At 38.7% G+C, this 18,456-nt stretch overlaps 1 protein-coding gene across 4 annotated transcripts in view; it reads left to right on the top strand.

Annotated features, from left to right (window-relative positions):
• The window catches only part of LOC122329559 (protein phosphatase 1 regulatory subunit 29), a 90,821-nt gene extending 78,234 nt beyond the window's left edge, over positions 1–12,587 (top strand). For all 4 annotated transcript variants that reach the window (XM_043225878.1, XM_043225869.1, XM_043225865.1 and 1 more), the window contains one exon: positions 1,115–12,587. In XM_043225878.1, coding sequence (XP_043081813.1) covers positions 1,373–4,075 — 2,703 coding nt within the window. In that variant the 5' untranslated portion in view covers positions 1,115–1,372 and the 3' untranslated portion in view covers positions 4,076–12,587. The remainder of the gene's footprint in view (positions 1–1,114) is intronic.
• Positions 12,588–18,456: the final 5,869 nt, after the last annotated feature.

The raw sequence follows: 18,456 nt of genomic DNA, 5'->3' as shown, positions 1-18,456 counted from the left end.
AGATAGCTTGGTTACTAGGACTTGCTGCAAACTTTTTTTACAACCTAGATTTCATATTTGAGGACACTCTAGATTGTTTGAAAGAAACCATAACATTTTCTCAGATGACATATAATCTTAGGATTAAGTCACATATTCTTGTAACTGTCACTTGAGTGTTTACCGATGGTACTCGAGGCTAGAACATAAAGAATAAAAGCTACTGTAAGGCTCATCAGGACTGAGCTGCAGATCAGAGTCTCTGCAAATGTGTTCCATTTTCTATTGCGTTCAGAGGAGGATGGCGCCTGGCACGATGCAAAAGCATTTTAATCCCCGTTTCTACACATATTTTCCTCTCTGACATACAGCGGGCCTGGAATGCTGCTCATGAAATGGAAAACCTTGCATGGCTGGTTGATTAATGATGTTTGTCATATCACGATCCCCTCTCGCTGTCTGTATGAAGGTCTGACTGATAGGTGGCAGGGTGAGATAAATGAGCTCTATTCTTGAAAGCCAGTACACGGCTCATTTACTACTGTCCTAATGATTAAGACAATGAAATCCAAGGGTAGGGCACTATTTGTTCTTACAGCTAATGAATGATTTGTTGGGAAATGGTCCAAATGGAAGTGGGTTTCCCTGGTTTTATATAGGGAGTATACCACAGCAAACAAGCACACATACACAAATTCATGCATTTCTGCCAGCTCGTACAATCGCTTGTGGCATCTCATCATTAGCTGTAATGAAAATATGGACCAATTAAATCTTTGAACTACGGCATGCATAGATAAGATTTGAGATTCTCACAAGTTGTTGAAGTGACTTTCATTATTATGCAAAATCCATTAGCAGATGTTATTGTCATGTATTATGACTCATGTTTATAGTGGCTGTTTATTTTGTTTTAACAAAACAAATTAGTTTTAAAAATAAAGCTATATTTCATAAATAGTTTGTAGAATTTGACTCAAAACTTTGTCAAGTTGATTTTTTTTTCTGTGTATATAAGTGTGTATATTAAAATCTGTGTATAATTGTGTTTTATTTGTGTATTTCAGATTAGATGTTGTTATATTTGTTAAATTTAACTAAATTAAATATGTTCTTTCTTTGTTTTGTTTGACAGATTCAACAGAAAGGACTCCAGCAGTTGTCCTTCAATTCAAGGTCAGCGTGTAAAATGCATCAGGCACTAACTCAGCTATACTGGATATGAGCAAATATGGGGACTCTGCAAGAAACCATGAAAAGTCAACAGCTTTGACAGCCCAAAAGGAAATCCATTTTTTGCATATGCGAAAGATCTGTACTCTCAATAGCGGACTTGCATAAGAATCCAGCCTTATTTCCCTTTATTTTAAAACAACTCCTCTTCACTACCATCATGAAGAGTGTATTGACTGCCCTCACTCCTTCCTGTACCACCCTCCTCTTCCTTCCCTTTTTCATGCTCTTATGCCCGCCAGCATTGGTCAGAGGTGACTGCTGGCTCATTGAGGGGGATAAAGGCTATGTGTGGTTGGCCATCTGCAGCCAGAACCAGCCCCCATATGAGACAATTCCACAGCACATCAACAACACAGTGCATGATTTGCGACTTAATGAGAACAAGATCAAAGCAATTTTTTTCACCTCCTTGAGTCGCTTCACCAATCTGACTGACCTCAACCTCACCAAGAATGAGATCTCATACATTGAAGATGGTGCTTTTGCAAGCCAAGCAAATCTACAGGTGTTGCAACTTGGATATAACAAGTTAACCAACCTGACTGAAGGCATGTTGCGCGGTCTGGGACGTATGCAGTGTCTTTTCCTGCAGCATAATCTCATAGAAGTCATCGCAACCAATGCATTCTGGGAGTGTCCCAGCCTCAGCAACCTGGACCTGTCATCAAACAAGCTTGCCCGGCTAGATCCATCCACTTTCACTGTGTTGGGCAGGCTCATGGGATGTGAGCTTGCAGGAAACCCTTTCCACTGCGGCTGTGAGCTCTACAGTTTTCTCACATGGTTAGAGGCCTTCAACAATGTCACACACACCTATGATCGACTTCAGTGTGAGACCCCAAGGGAGCTCTTTGGTTATCCATTGCTGAGTCCTGTGGCTGGACATGGACGGAGTGCTCGCTATATCCTTTCCTCTGTGTGCCGGGATGGGGTGCTGATTCCAGGGATGACATCTCTGCCACCTGATCCTGATTCTTCTGGCATTGGTCCTGACATGTTTGACCACATCGGACCATACTATCAGCCCACAACATCCTCCTCATCTGACAATGCATTTAGTCCCAGCATCAGACTGCAACATGTTTCTCTCTCCTCTGCATCTCTTCTGATCCAGATTCCAAAGCCATACAGCAAGATGTACATCTTGGTGCAGTATAATCAGAGCTTTGTGTCAGATGTGATGACCTTGAAGAATAAAAAGGAAATGGTCACTCTTAATAAGCTCAAACCAAACACCAACTACACCTTCTGCGTGGCATCTATACGCAACTCACAGCGCTACAACCACACTTGTTTATACTTCTCTACCAGAGCTCCAAATCCCGATGACTTGATGCCTCCACCCTCCACGACCACCCACTACATCATGACCATTGTTGGCTGCCTCTTTGGAATGCTGATTGTTCTCGGGTTTGTCTACTACTGCTTGCGAAGACGACGCCGCCAGGAAGAGAAAGAGAAATCTATATGTGTAAAGAAGACCATTCTGGAAATGCGATACGGACCAGAGGTGGCAGCGGCAGTTGCAAATGACCCCACGGCCGTCCAGAAACTTCATGAGCAAAGCCACCATCAGCATCACCATGGTAAACTACCCATGTCCTCCTCCTCCAGCTCTGCCATGCTTGGCCATGGTTCTGCCAACACAAGTTCCTCACGTCTGTCCTCCATCCCTCAAGTAGAGAAGATGGCAACTGCCTTCTCAGAGGCTATGGCCACTAAGGGCAACTATATGGATATTAGAACCTCTGTAGGAGGAGATGAAAGGGGGAGAGATGGAGCTGTGGTACACGGTATTCTTGAGGAAGACCTCAGGGGGGATGATGGAAGTGACCTGGGTGATGATTCAGATGATGATGGCCGTGGATCAGCATCTGAGATTTCAACAATTGCAATGGAGGTTGACAAGGTAAACCAGATAATTAACAACTGTATTGATGCCCTTAAGCTGGACTCAGTAGGAACCTCTACTGTTTCCACAACAGCAAGTGGTCCCACCTCACCCCCACCTACCTCTACCTCCTCCCTGACCAGAGGACTAATTCCCATATCTACCAGTGTCAGTGATACTTGTCAAATCTTGCCTTCCCCAAAAATTCCTCCTCCACCCCCTCTTCCCTTCACCACTCCTCTGTCCGAGAGACCTGGGATCACAGGAGGTGGCTTTGTGTCACCGCCATACCGTCCACCTCCCCCTGCTTCTGCAGTGAGGCCTATTCAAAGACAGATGAGTGCAGATGCAGCTGTTATCGTCTCTTCTTCCAAGAGGCACTGTCGCCCTTCCAGTGGGAAAGGTCGCGTTTACAGCCTGGATGTTCCAGAACCCCACAGCCCAGATCCCTGCCAGTATCCAGACAAGGGCAGCCCACTGGGCTGTGGTGAGCCCCTGGAGAGGCTTCCTTTAGTAGGTAGTGGTGGAGGTGGTGGCTGTAGCATTGATGGTGGTACTGTAGATGGGATGGCCCTTCAGCAGCACCTGGAGGTGCACCCAGACTACCACTGTGCAGAACATCGCCACTCAGTCCCTGCCCTTTACTATGAGGGCTCCCATGACTCCCCAGCCCAAAGGGTCTCTTTTCTCAAGCCTCTGTCACGCACTAAGAGAGACGCTGCTTCCTACTCTCAGCTCTCTCCCCGCCACCACAATTATTCTGGCTACTCCTCGAGTCCAGAGTACTCCTCCGAGAGCACCTTGCGCATCTGGGAGCGCTTCCGTCCCCACAGAAAGGGTCCGCGCGAGGAGTCCTGTTATGTAACAGCCGGAAACGCCTTGCGCAAAAAGGTCCAGTTTGCCAAGGGTGAGGACTTGCATGACATCCTTGACTACTGGAAGGGTGTGTCGGCACAGCAAAAGCTGTAATCTATGCGACTGCGTGGAAACACAGCGCAGGTCTCCTTCACTGCCTGATAAACTGGAAGAGCGACTATAGTGAGACGTTGGGTTAAGGCTGCAGTGTGCAAAACAGAGCCAAGTTTGTCATGGTTTGAGGACAGGTTGTTTTAATCTGTTTTTGTACAGTGAGCCAGCAAGAGAGTAAAAGAGCCTGAGAATAAACTATATACATAGGATAACATTCAGAGATTAATGTTTGTAATTTGACACACTGACCATTGTCGTGCTCAGTGAAAAAGGTCAAATGGGCTTATCATTGGTCAATAATAATTGTAATTTACTCAGCATTCATCTGTGTATTTATCGTTCATATCAATGGTGAGACCTTTATAACCTGAGTCCTCATTCTGGCTAAGACAGAATCTCTGTTTATACTCCTACTCGAATCACAGGCCATCGCATTCATTTGTTAGGCGGGAATGTGTATGAGTGTGTGTTTTTGGAGGATAAAATGATGTGCTGATTTTCTACTAATCTGTCAAAAGCAGTTTCCCCCTTCCATATTGCATAGACTATGCACAGAGCAACCAAATTTACATTTCAATAGCACTCCTCATGTGAAAAATAAAGGAATGGAGGGAAGGAAAAGATAAAAAATGAAACAGAAGAATATCCCTGGGGAGCTTTGGAATAGTCAGCCGTGTTTGGCAGCTGCTTGCTGTGCTGAGCAGGATGACATAAATAGTGCAAGGGGTGCTAGAGAAAATACTGTAGATTTACTAGGGTCTGAAAATGCGTAGATCTGTGTTGGAGATTAAATAGACATAGCTCTGTGCATCTCTCATCACTGATGCATTATTAATAGCATTTCCTTATCCGAGGTTACCTTGTCACCTGTATCACAGCATGAGCACAAAGTGGCTGTTGGCAGCAGAGGTTTATGTATTCTGTTCCTCTGCCCTAAGGTCAATTTGTTTAGTTCATTAATTGGCTTTTGGAAGCCTGTTGCTGACAGCTGAGACATTCAACAGGCAAAGTGACCTAGACCCTTTTAAACCGATGCTTTATATGACGTGCTTATCTGAGCTTTTGTTTGTTTGTTTATTTAAAAAGTGGGGGTATAATTATTTATGATGCTGACATTGAAAATACGACAAAATAGCAAGGAGCAAGAATTAATTAAGTTATATAAAAAATACAAATAATTTATTTTTTATGAATAGATATTTTATGCTCTTGTTATCACTTACCGACCTTGGGTTTTAAGCTCTTCCCACTTAATCTCAAATATAGATCTCATAGGACTTTTCATCTTGTAATACATTATTAATGGTGTGATTCATTGTAAAAATGACAAATATTATTAACTCCCAACACCTCTGTCAGCCATTATTTTATTAATGTCCAGTTAGATTAGACTAACTAATTAGCAATTAACCAAGGCTATATCCTTTAGTGTGCAAGGGTAAGCAGCCAAGACCTCCAATTTGATTAAAAGAGATCACTCTTTCTTCTTTTCTCAGCAACCACATTCAGTCTACAGTTTCATGGACCAGTAAACCAAAAAATTAGATTAGTGGCACTGTGGGAAAATATACATCCGTTTACAATGCACTCTCATACTGTAAGTATGAAGTGACAGGTGAGACATCCAACGGGCACATGAAATTAAATGAATGCTGTTTACTCTGTGACGTATCATTATACCCAAACCCCCCTCTAAATACATGGCTTAAAGGGACAGTTTCTCCTAAAGTATTAAAATTCTGTACTCAGTCTTGTGCTGTTCCAAGACTGTAGGAACACAAGAGGTGACATTTTGTTTTCCATACATATACAATGAATGTGGACTGAGCTTTCAAACTTCAAAAAGTCTGTTTCTCAATACTACTGTGTGTCCTCAGAAGACTGTAGAAGAATGTAGCATATGAGCCACATAAACCACTTTCATGATACTTTTATGCTTTCGCATCCTTTTTGGAGTTTAAAAGCTGTGCCATGATTCATTATAATTGCATGAAAACGAGCATGGGAAACTTTTTAGACTTCACAATTCATATGGGTTTTCTGAGAACTTATTAACATCACATTGTCACAGACCCTTAACTTCACCACTGGTGAAACATCTCTGAGATGCCCCATTTGAAAATCATTATATAAATTAGATTGCAAACCGTTTGTATGGGGTTTAGCATTAACCAGAAAACCTCTTAATTTTACCCCCTTTTTTAGCATCAGGTGTTTATGTGCCTTCATTAAAAAGGTCCATTATTTGTTGTAGTACCACATAAAGAGCTGTTCTTAATTTTTATGCCGTGTGGTTCATTTTCTGTAAATCCCTTTATTTAATAAGGGGTTCATTGTAAATATGTTGTTTATATACCATCTTTCTTGCCATTTCTCTCAATTAAGGTTTTTCATTGTAAATATGTGATAGATATCTGCCTACCTGCCAACATTTGACATACACTCAGGCACAATATCTCTTTGATTCTCTCTTTTTTGGGGGGGCTTTAAAAAATCAGTCCAAGATGTACAACGGCAGGTTGCTTGTAGGATGCTGAATGGTTTACACAAGGAGGAACAGCAGCAGCTATAACATATGCGGATTATTAGGGCACTATTTGTGTACTAAAAGAAGACGTTACAAAGAAATAAATTGGACCATAACTGGAGAAACTGTTCTCAGACAACGGAAATGAACCTATGAAGGACTGCTACCGGAGGCTTACTGTGACATTTTCCTTACTTTACGAACTTGATTTTAAAACCACTTGGACTGGTCTGAAGGAACTAACCATGAACGCTCAATCATAAATGACTGTTCGTTTTTATAACAGTAAAATCTGATGCCCAGCTTTATGTTTTTAGATCTGGTTTTTATTGTGCCTCCCCTCATTGACAAAGAAAAAAAGAAAGCAAAAAAAAAAAAACCTTTGCACACCTGTACAAATGCTTTTCAGCCATTTTTGCTACGAATTCAAAGTTGAATAGCAAAAGAGGGAAGTAATAATACTATGGGCATGGCATCTGTAAGATTTTTTGTTATGTATTATTTGTTCAAGAAAATGTGTACTTACTGCTTCTTCTTATCATACTTTGCTGGGGAGTAAGACTATGGTGTTCTCTTTTCTCTTTGCACAAGGCCAATCTCCTTGAATATTCCCTTAGTGTTTTCCCTTTCATTCAGGACAAACAGGCTATTCAGTTATTTCAAGGTATTTTTTTTATATCAGACCTTTATTCATATGCTATTTCATGATTTAATTCTTTCTTTATTTCTTTTTCTTGGCCTTTAACTTTTGACTTGACAAGTCATGCATATTTGCCCAGTTCAGCCAAACAACATGTTTGTTTACTACCCTACTACAGAGCTAACAGCCATTTTATGGCAATGCCATTTTCTTTACGCTGAACTGATCACAGCGGATAGTTGGGGGTCAGAGCTTCACCTCTTGGCATACTGCTTTTTTTGCGTCTGCCTCTTCTTCTCAATCCTGTGTTAAAGTATCATTATATTCCAGCTCTATGCTAGTTTCACTGTCAACAGTTTGATTTGTTAAAAATGCAGAAGTTCCTGAAGAATCTATTTTGGCCAGGGGTGTCAAGTCGATTGTTGATACCAGCTCTGCTTGAACTAAATGGTGATCTGTAGTGGACTGTATGCAGTTGACATAGGATATCTGTTGTTTGGTTATAGAGCCAAATTTTTAATAGCCTCATTATACTAATAGGTTCTTTACAAAGGCCCTCTCACTATAGTTGTGGTAAGGAAGTTGGTTGTACTAAGTGTAGAAAATACTTTGACATTAATCATTGTCAGCTTTCAGCAATATTACACAGAGCGTAAAGTGGATTACTCTTCTACAGCAGTTTTTACTTTTCTAAGCTCTTTAGCCTCCTCTTAGTGTTAGATACTATGGAAGGAGATTGGCTTGAAGAGAGCAAAAGAGATATGGTTTAATGCTTTGAAACAAGATTTTCATTCCAGCCTCCATTCTTTTTAATGGCCTTGGAATCACAGGAAAGTGGCAAAAGTGAAACTTCTGTAGGCGACTAACTAGTTCCGTTATATCATCGATCCCTATTATGCATTACTTCTATGAAACTATGGTTGCTTTGAGTCCAAATTTGTAATGCGTTTCTCAATTTGTAATGAACACATTTAAAATTATTACTTCTACACACAAGAGCAAAGTCCTTAATAATTACTCAGGACCAAACGTTGTTTTGTCAAGCTTATTATTGCCCCTTTAAATCCAGTGCAAACGACTACATGCAGTCACCGTGTTTTGATGTGTCTTTGTAGGTCCTCCTCGTTGGCTTTGCCTGTCTTTGTTCATGCTCAAAAGAAGCCTAGAGAAAATCACTCCGAGGGTCTCTGGAGTCAGGATAATTGTGCCTCTTATATGAAGCTTTTAAGTCGTTTTCTCCCTCTTTGCGCAGAAGAGCACCACACTGCCACGTTTTCCCTCTGATATTTTCCGCTTGTTTGTTCTTTTCTCTCAAATGTTCTCTGAGTTCTGGTTTGACAGCGGGGTGGAAAACACGGCAGGATTGCCGGAGACAGACTGCAGGATGGATAACTGCAATTGTTTAGAACTAGAGAAGACAATAAAAGGGCCCATTTCTGCGCTTCTCCAACACGCAGCCCATGGGCTTTGATAACCTAATCAAGGCATAAATCTTTATATTATACTGTGATTGAGAGGTAAAAACATGCATTGAGTGAAGAAACAAGTGCAGGAGAGAGGGGTTAACTCTGAACGAGATCATCAAAGTGAGTCAGAGAATGTCGGTATGATGATGAAAAACACATTAAACACTCAGGATCAGGAGGAGACAGTAAATCAGGGCTGGAGATGATGCAGCAAGTGTGTAGGAGTACTTTGAGAGGAGAGAGAAACAGAGGACTCAAGCTGCTTCAACCTGATAATGACTGGAGCCTTGAATGAATAAATATCTGCAATGCTATGAAGGGAAGGGGGCTACCTTAGATGATTAGAGTGTGTAAATTGCTTTTGCGCACCGATTTAGGTCCAAATGTTTATCTGGTTCATTGGTTCAGATCAAAGAAATAGTTCACCCAAAAATGAAAACAATCACCCTCTAGGGTTTTGTTTTGTTTTGTTTTATTCCACAGAAGAAAGCAAGTTAGTCACATTTCGCAATGTAAATAATGTCCGAATTGTCATTTTTGGATGAACTATTAACAGCTTTGCTCTTTCCTCTCAGAATTCATGGGAAATGTTTCAAATACACATGGGCATATCAAAGGAGCTAACTAGAATTTTCCCAGCAATTCACGCCAGGAGATCACACCAGTTAATCCTCTCCATCACTCACTTCTCAATTAAATTCAGACTCCATCAGCTTGCTGTCCTTGTAATCTTTCACTCATTCCCTCTGTACTCTCACTCTCCGTTTACAGGCCAACATATCAAGATATCACTGGAGCATCAGTCCCAGACACTGAGGATGGGAGTGATGCTCCAGTAACATGCTGTAAAGAGGAACAGAGAACATTTAATAAAGCCACTAGGACTCAGACTTTATTTGTTTGTTTTGATGGCTGGTACAACAGTATTGTTGGGCTTTATACCAGTATACTATTTTCTTGCAACTGCAATTATCCAACAATATTGCTTACAGAGAAATTAAGAATGGCATTTATGTGAAGGGGACCCTTCGTTACAATAATGTGACAACATTTTTAATATAAAACAGCTTCTTGTTAACCCCATTGGGAGTATTTTTTGTTTGTTTGTTTTAAACACAAGTCCAGCATGTTTTCATATAGAGGGTCTTATGCACTAATGAAGAGAATTCAAATTTTGTGTCAAATTTTTTTTGAGGATTCACAGAGCGTGACTTTGGCAGTTCATAAAGCGGGTAGAAATTGCATAGTAGGAGTTTGAGGGGGTGGTGTTTGGGTCTACCCTGACATTTATTTTATTATTTTTACAATCAACTTTGACACTCAAATAATGTGTTTTGCTGAACTTGAGGGTAAAATGTACAGAAGGGTGACCCAAGGGCTTTTTTTGTTTTGTCTTAATCATCCACTATAATGATCTTCTCACATGATGATGGCATGCGGTTAGTGGGTCTGTCTATGTGCTCTTGAGCATCTCTGAGCCCTCACCTGTCCCAAAATACGGCTCAGGAACTTTTAAGACAGTTATTAGCTTGCATCTTCTTTTCTTCTCATTTTCTTTAGTAGCCCTCCTTTCACAAATATGATTTCCTGTTCCCAAAAAGACAGGGGGTAAATAGTAGACATATAGCTATATTTGTGAATTTCAAACTTTGTAAAAAGATCGAAGTTGTTTTTTTTGTTTTGTTTTGTTTTTTTTGTCACTGAAGTTCTAGTTGTTATTGTTATTATTATGTTTGGGGGTGGGGAGGGTGGTTTCGGGTGATATTAGGGTAAAATGTATAGCTTTCGACTGGGTTAATGCAGTGATCCACGTTATCCAGATCTGATTCAATCTGAGGCCATAGAAAGTGGCAGAAAATGAAACAAAGTGTTATGTTTGCATGATTTCCTGTATTTTTCAAAGAGATGAATTATATTGTTGTGTATATTGAGTGGATATATGTTGCAAACAAAGCAAAAATTAGGCATTGAAATACTGTCAGAACTTGCCATCATTTTGAGGGATGATACAGAGGTTTATTTATACCCCAGTGATGCTGAACTACTTCCAATGCTGTCACTGAAATACTTATTACCGTTTTAAATCAAGAAAACAAATGCCCGAAACAATGCCATGGGAAAGCTTTGTATTCTTCCATAAAAAAATGGATTTATTGGTCAGTGTGGTTTAGTGCCAAAATAAGGCCTTTATCGCTTATGGTTATTTCTCATCAATGAAAAAGAAAAGCGAGATCCTAGCTGGGTCAATTCATCCTTTGCAGAACTCAGTGCCCAGCAGACTCCAGATCAATAAATGAGAGTATACAGCACATCCACTACATTAACCTTGCAGGTGTCCCGCAGTAGCCCCTCGCCTCGGCTAGAGAAAAACATTCTCCCGTGCACGGCTGCTCATTGGATCAATGATAAAGTAAACATCAGCGAATAAATGTTTCTGAAAAGCCAGTGGGTGGACTAGTCCACGGAAAGTGAAGGAGAGGTATTTAGAGAGGGGCTGGTCTGTTCGGGAGGCTTGAGTCTCTGGAGGCTGTAGAGGATGTCATTCTCTATTTGGCCCGACTGAATGAAGAGGCCTGCATTGATTATTTAAGGCAGAGAGGCCACAACGGCATGTCTTGAGCCAAACCACAACACCAGGCTAATCATGTCTGAACTCTTGCCAATGGCCCTTCAGTTCATTCTCCGCTTGGAACACTATACATATATAAATAATAGACTATATATATAACATTTAATTGGCATGGGAAAAATAAACATTTGATTGATTTTTTTGAAGTGGGAAGCAAAGTTTTTTTTCCATGGCAATGCACAAAACGTCTCCAACTATTGTACTCATAAGTATCTGAACCTTCAGCTATGGGATTTGACAGAATTGTAAATGAGTTTCAGTGATTTCAAAGAGCCCTTATCCACAATCAGAGATCAGCTGTATATTTCTTTGCCTCTCTTTTTCTATCTAAGGAATGGATCTCAAAAAGGACACATTTTCTTTGACATGAAGAGCAAACAAAGCCTCTGAAATGGTTTACTTACATTTATTTTGCTGGTAATTATATCCTACATCTTCACCACAAATTCTGTACAAAAGATCTATTTCTATATTTGCAATAAATTTGTAATAAAAAAAAGCTTCAGATGCATTAACTGGTTTATTTATTTTCACACACCCTTGAGAATGCATTGGTATTCTGCAACTCTCATCTTATCTTTTTTGTTTGACCATGTAGAGTTATGATTGCTATTGAAAGCTTCTAAGTGACTCTTTTGATCATTGCTTGAATCCCAGATAAACAAGAGTGAGAAATGTAATACATACAGAACACCTTCAGAGCCTTTTTGGTGCAAATGTGTGTTTGCTTTGCAGCTTATTCTGGCCAAAGCTGCCCACTTGAACAAGAGAGGCTATTTGACCAACATGCACAATATCTAACCATAGCCAATTTTATATGTGATGTTCTAAGAGTAACCTTAATTCAGTGATTTCAGTGGTTGATCATTTAAATAATGGCAGAGCAATCATCATTGTGCCAACGGCACTAAAGAAATTATTGGAAAATATGTGAACTTTGTCCTCACCATTTGAATAAATGCCAGATTATAATGCTCCTTTTCATCATATTATTATCATTTGCTGAATTTTAATATGACTGAATGCAACTTCGTGTCCCAGAGGACCAAAGAAATCATTTGCACCCTGACTTACTATAAATGTGTAAAAATTGAGAGAGCTGTTGTCATTTTCTATATGGTTTGTGAATTGATGAGATCAAACAGCTAAGGAATTCCGTATAAGCATAAATGTTTTCATTGTCAGTTATCATTGTTTGAGAAAAATCTCTGTCTGTAGTCTGTTGCACTTGAAGGGAAAACATTCATCCCAAACATACCCTAAAATATAATATTTGCCTTAAAAATGAAGCAGTGATGAGAGCAGAGATCAAAAAACAAAACAAAAGAATTGTAATTCCTTCTTGTTATTTACCTTTGAACACTCATAATTTGTGACCGATTCAATATTATTAATCTTATAAATTGATAACAATTAATACTTGCTTTTCTTAACATTAAATTGAGTTATTTATCTTTTCTCCCAGTCCTCTTATTTTTTTCATTCTTTTCATGTTTCTCTTTTGTTTCCTTCAGTATCGCTTTCTTTGTACATTTCCTTGTGGTCTTTGATCACATACAGTAAGCTTGTATAATGGCTCCATACATCTTTCAGGTTTTATAGAAGAAAATGCATGAGGTTAAGTCTTTTCTTAGTGAACTTTTTTTGTTGTTGTTCTCTTTCTTCTTTTCAAAACTGTGAGCAAAAGACATAAACAGAAATTCTGAAAATCACATGATTTAGCAACAAGAATGAACAGAGCTCCAGTAAGAGTCCACGCATCCTTCTCTGTCCTCTGTGCTGAGATAGAAAGCACTCTTAATACTTCAAATGTACATTAAGTCATCAACACACAAAGCCCACTAAATTATGAAGCAATTAAAAATGTTGTGTGGGAGTGCATGATTGATGAGGGGGTGATACAGCAGGCTGGATATGAATGTCCTGACCAGGATAAATCATTCATGCCTGTAGGAGAGAGACTTTCAGTCATGCTGCTAATGAAGACTTAAGACGTGCAACAATCTCTCCTCAAAGCCGCAGAGAGAAAGCGAAAGAAGATGGAAAAGAAGTCTTCTGAAGTGAATTTAGAAATTGTGAAGGCCCCTCTGGTTTAAAAGGCCCTTTTGTTTTGAGATTATTTGAAAATGTAATGACACCGCAGTGCCAGCGAGAAACGTATATGCTTATATTGAAATGATATGCACTTATATTTCACAAGTGCATATCACTTGTCAAATATACCCCCCTAAAAACCCACTGTGGTCAAAAAGCCACCCACAGGATGGAAGAGAAAGATGCTGAATGCTTCGGCTGCAATAAGCTGCTTTACATAATTGGGCAGAAATGGATCAGTTGTAACGAATGTGCAAAATGGGCTCATATTAACTGCTACGATCATAATGGAGATTTATTTGTAAAGAAGAATAGATTATGAAATGCTTAAAGTTATTAAATAAACTAAATTGGTGAAGCGTTTGCCGAAGTTATAAAACAATCTTGTTATGACAGTATTTTTCATACAGAGACAAATCTTATCACATTTGCCCCTGTGATCTGTTGAAGCTTGAAGTTTATTTGCAAAAACTCATTTATTGTATTCGTTTTTAGCTGTATTTATTGTGTTAGTAATTTTTTTTTAACCTAATCAAAATTATAAATAAGATTAACTGGAATGCACCATTAAAAAAAAACATTATTTTTTATCTGCAAATGAACTCTTCAAATATAATTTATTTATACAGAATGACATTTCTTTATATACAAATACAGCATACAACTATTCAAAAGTTTGGGGTCAGTAAGGTTTTTAATATTTTCATTCATGAAGATATACAGGAAAACCGTACAATGGTCCATAGAAACATTTTAACCAGTACAACTTTTTTCAGCATAACAATAATAATAATAGATGTTTAAGCAAATCAACGTATTAGAACCATTTTAGAAGGATGATGTGACACTGAAGACTGGAGTAATGGCATTTCTTTTTAATGAAATAAATGCATGTATGATAGGCATAAGAAACTTGTTACAAGAATTAAAAAATCCTGCCAAGCCCAAAACTTGAAAGTTACCAAAGAAATTCAGTGCCTTCTTCAGAGTAAACTTCAGAGTAATTTGACAAACAGAACATTAATCAGACTTGCAAGATGCTTTGAATCAAAGGTGTTGTACAGTCCCAGAACATGAGCACAGTCGGAGCAGAGTTGATTCATGGTTGACTTGTTGGAGCATTAACCTTTGAAACAGATGGAAGAGATCCCTGGAGGACGGTGAGGTGAGGTGAGGTGGAGAATGTTCTCCTGAGCTGGGAATGACCCTGCAAGACTTCATCAGAGCCCTCAATATTTCATACAGCGTGAAGACACTGTAAAAAAAAAAAAAAAAAAAGGATTTCGGGACAGACATGTTAAGTATTTATGATCATTTTTCATTGTTTTCCTCTATCGTTGTCACATTTATGAGGGGGAAAAATAACTATTTTCTGCTGTCTTTCTCTGAAGTGTAAATATCTAGTTATTGTCATTTGTTAGAAAGAAAAATGGTCATGAAAAAGTATTTAGACGCATCAGTCATACTTGTTTATTCCACAACAAAATGTCAAAACCAGTGACATTTATTCTAAAGAAATATAGCACACTTTATACAAAAAACAGCATTTGTTAGATTTGAAAACAATAAATGCTGAAAAGTAAAAAAATGTATTGTCAAACGAATGACAATAATGTGATGATGACACCGGAAAACATCGGTACATATACACTAAAATCACTTTGAAACCAGCTAGGTAAAAGCCATAGTAGAATAAATAACTTCTACATTTTAAAGTGTCAAAATATTTTGGGGCCACAGTCACAGTGTCTCAGCAGCACAACCTTAATGCTACTACTGCCCCGCAAACATTACCAACAATTACACAGTCAACTTTTCAAGTACTATTCATTCATTCATTGGATGCTCTCTTATGATTAGTGTTTTCACAGATATATCGGTGAGGTACGGCAGCAGCGAGGAATGATCTGCATTTGTACAGCCTGCAGTGCTGCCGGCAGCTCTTTTCATTCCTGAGGGGGAAAAAACGCCTCACTGACACCATGCAATTACTCTGAATATAGTGTGTCATTGTGCAAACGGTTTCAGAGGCATGGACAGATTCTCGTGCGCTCTTATGAAAAGATTATTGCTCATTTAAGATCGTCTTTGGGGTTGTTCTTACCCCTCATTTTCAGTCCGTCTCCTCCCTGTTCACCCTGCTGTGTTTTTAAACGCTGTTCCTGTTTTTTTTTTTAAATCCACTCACACTACTTCTGACATGATTTTACCTCAAGTTAATGACAATAATAATATTAATACGAAGTGCCAAACAGGAAATAACTACATAAAATCTGAATATGTAAATGTAAATTATATATTATTATATGTGTCAAAGATAAATTAGAATTTAGATAACGAAGACAGATGATGGAAGGATATCACTGCGCTGCAACAAATTGCTGTAGTTCTTACAGCGAAATTATACAGAAATGTACTGTTTTTACAGTCTATTACTGTAATTTGCAATGCATTATGGGTTACACAGGGTTTTACAAGTGTTAACTGCATAGTTCACTGTTAGCTGTAATTAATTTACAGGTCGGAGGTGCTTTCACTGTAACTTAAATATTTTTACAAGAACATACTGTGCTGTTGCATTATGGTATTTCGCGAGCTGATAAGGTTTGAAATCTGGTGGACTGAAACACGACAACAGATGAAGATAAACTGCTGAAGAAATTCAGTCGATTTTTCCGGAAGGTTCACTTAAATGTACGCCTATAATTATCGATTTGTTTAATTTAATGTTGTTTAATTCATATTTTGAACAGCCTACGCGTTTATCTGGGCGTTTGGATGTAACATAAAAAAAAAAGTTATTAAGTTACTGATGTTCCCCTAAAATTTATGTTTAGCTATTTTGTAAAGGACGTGTCGTTAACTCTATTTAGTCGTATTGTTTCAGTCAAGGAGAAATTTTGCGCGCCATTTCAGGTGGAGAAAGTAGCCAAAGCTAATGGTTGAATAAATCGTTATCGTCATGCTAATGTTGACGCCGGAGATTGTTCGTTTTATGAACCTTTGGTCTCTAGAGAGAATTTTAATTTGGCGGGCACAGGATATCGATCTAAACTATAATCGGATATGTGTGTTTAGATGTAGGTCGATTGTCCACATATCAGACGTGTATCCGATTGAAACCCACATTTGGAAGTAACACAGATCGGATGAGAAAAAAATCGAATCTCGGGCGGATTTTTGTGCTTACACGACAATTTCGATCTGTGTCAGATGAGAGCAAAACATAAACGCAGCCCTAATGTCATGCCAGTGTTAATGAATGCTGCGTTTTGTTACCGATTTATTTGCATTTGCTCTCTCTCTTTCTCTCTCTCTCTCTCTCTCTCTCTCTCTCTCTCTCTCTCTCTCTCTCTCTCTCTAGAGAGTATCTTTGTAGTATGGTAGGCACAGCATATCGAGAGTGCAAGAGACAAAACTATAACGTTAGACGAAATGCTTCGTAGTCTTTGTTGATGAAAAACATGAATGTTAACGTCTTTGGATGAGTTCTCCTGAGACGTTACATTTTAAACATGTCGTTACCTTAACTAACGTTTTTTACAATTTTTTTATCCCATGTGTCATCCTTCTGATTCTGTCACGCTTCAAGGAAAAACCTAATGCACTCATTCATCAGACTCATTCATTGTTGTTATGGGGTTATTTTTTAAAATTCTCTTTTCCCCCAATTGTGTTTTATTTTTTATTTCTTGTAGGTGTCAGCAACAGTGGCCAATGTGGAAAAGAGTCTTACACTTCCAGACTCTCCAATGATCCAAAATCTGTAAATTATTTAATGAACTTGGCCTGCTGTATTTTTAGCTTGTATTTTTTAAAACATGTTACTAGTGTTGTTCATTTAGGTGAAATTCTCACTGCAACCCATTGAATGCTGAGTACCAAGTGTTTGTGAATGCACACCCCAACTCTGTGGCAGGATTTGCTGCTGTTTTCATCATACTACTTCTTCAAATCTCTACCAGCATGAGGCATCCTGCACACTTGAATTTATCCAAAGGAAAAAAAAAAATACTTAAATATGCATATGTGTATTTATATTACTTAAAGGAATAGTTCACCCAAAAATGAAACTTACTCTGTCTTTTACTTACGTTGGAAGCATCCTAAGTGTAGGTGACTTTCTTCTTTTTAGACGAATTCAGTCAGAGTTTTTGACCTTGCAAGCCTTTCAATGGTCCACAGCTGCTGTTTCAAGTTCAGAAGATGTGAAATTTAGTGCCAAATTCATAATAAAACGTCCCTCACACAGCTCTGGGAGGTAAATGAAGGCCTCCTGAAGCAAATCCATGCGTTTTTTAAGTTAAATATCCATATTTGAAACATAATAAACTGTTTTTTCTTGTGACTGCTAACAGTTGAATCCGGAAGCTAATGGGGTATCATGTATGGGTCGCGTGCGTCATTCTGGGAAACGTAGGAATGTAGTTTCCTTATTTTAGCAAAGGAAAAACTTTGCTCCCATTGGCTTACATTGTAGTTCATAGTCTGCAGGTTTCCCTGTACATTTTACAGGAATTTACCAGTAACCATTTAACAGATTTTTACCATAGCATTTTCACAGTTTTTTTTACCATAAAAATCACAGCCATTTTTTACAGTGTGTTTTATTATATTACTATTTATTCATTTATTTATTTATTGGCCTGACCGAGCGCACATAAAGGCTTGTCAAATCCAAAGTCTAACAATGATACAAGCAACCCTCACTGTTGAGCAAATACCTATAATAGACTAAACAGCTGCTTTTATCTTGAATGGATTGAATTGTTAACTCAGCTTTGAGACTTTCATGCCTTATTCATACTCATATATGTCTACAGAATGAAGTAAAGCAATGAAAAAGTAAGAGAAAGTAAACTTCCCTTTGGCTCTAGATGTATTTTCATGCTTCACCAATCGATTGGGTTCACAGGGAGGCTGAGCGGCTGGAAACTCAGCACATAAATCAGTGCAGCTGTGTGCATGAGTGTGAGTGTTATTAAGACCTGGCCAAACGGACCTGCTCTTCCATTGATGTCTTCA

The sequence above is a fragment of the Puntigrus tetrazona genome, chromosome 3, assembly GCF_018831695.1.
Source record: "Puntigrus tetrazona isolate hp1 chromosome 3, ASM1883169v1, whole genome shotgun sequence".
Classification (NCBI taxonomy): Eukaryota; Metazoa; Chordata; class Actinopteri; order Cypriniformes; family Cyprinidae; genus Puntigrus; species Puntigrus tetrazona.
Note: the sequence above shows the minus strand (reverse complement) of the source record. Positions and strands in the feature narration are given on the sequence as shown.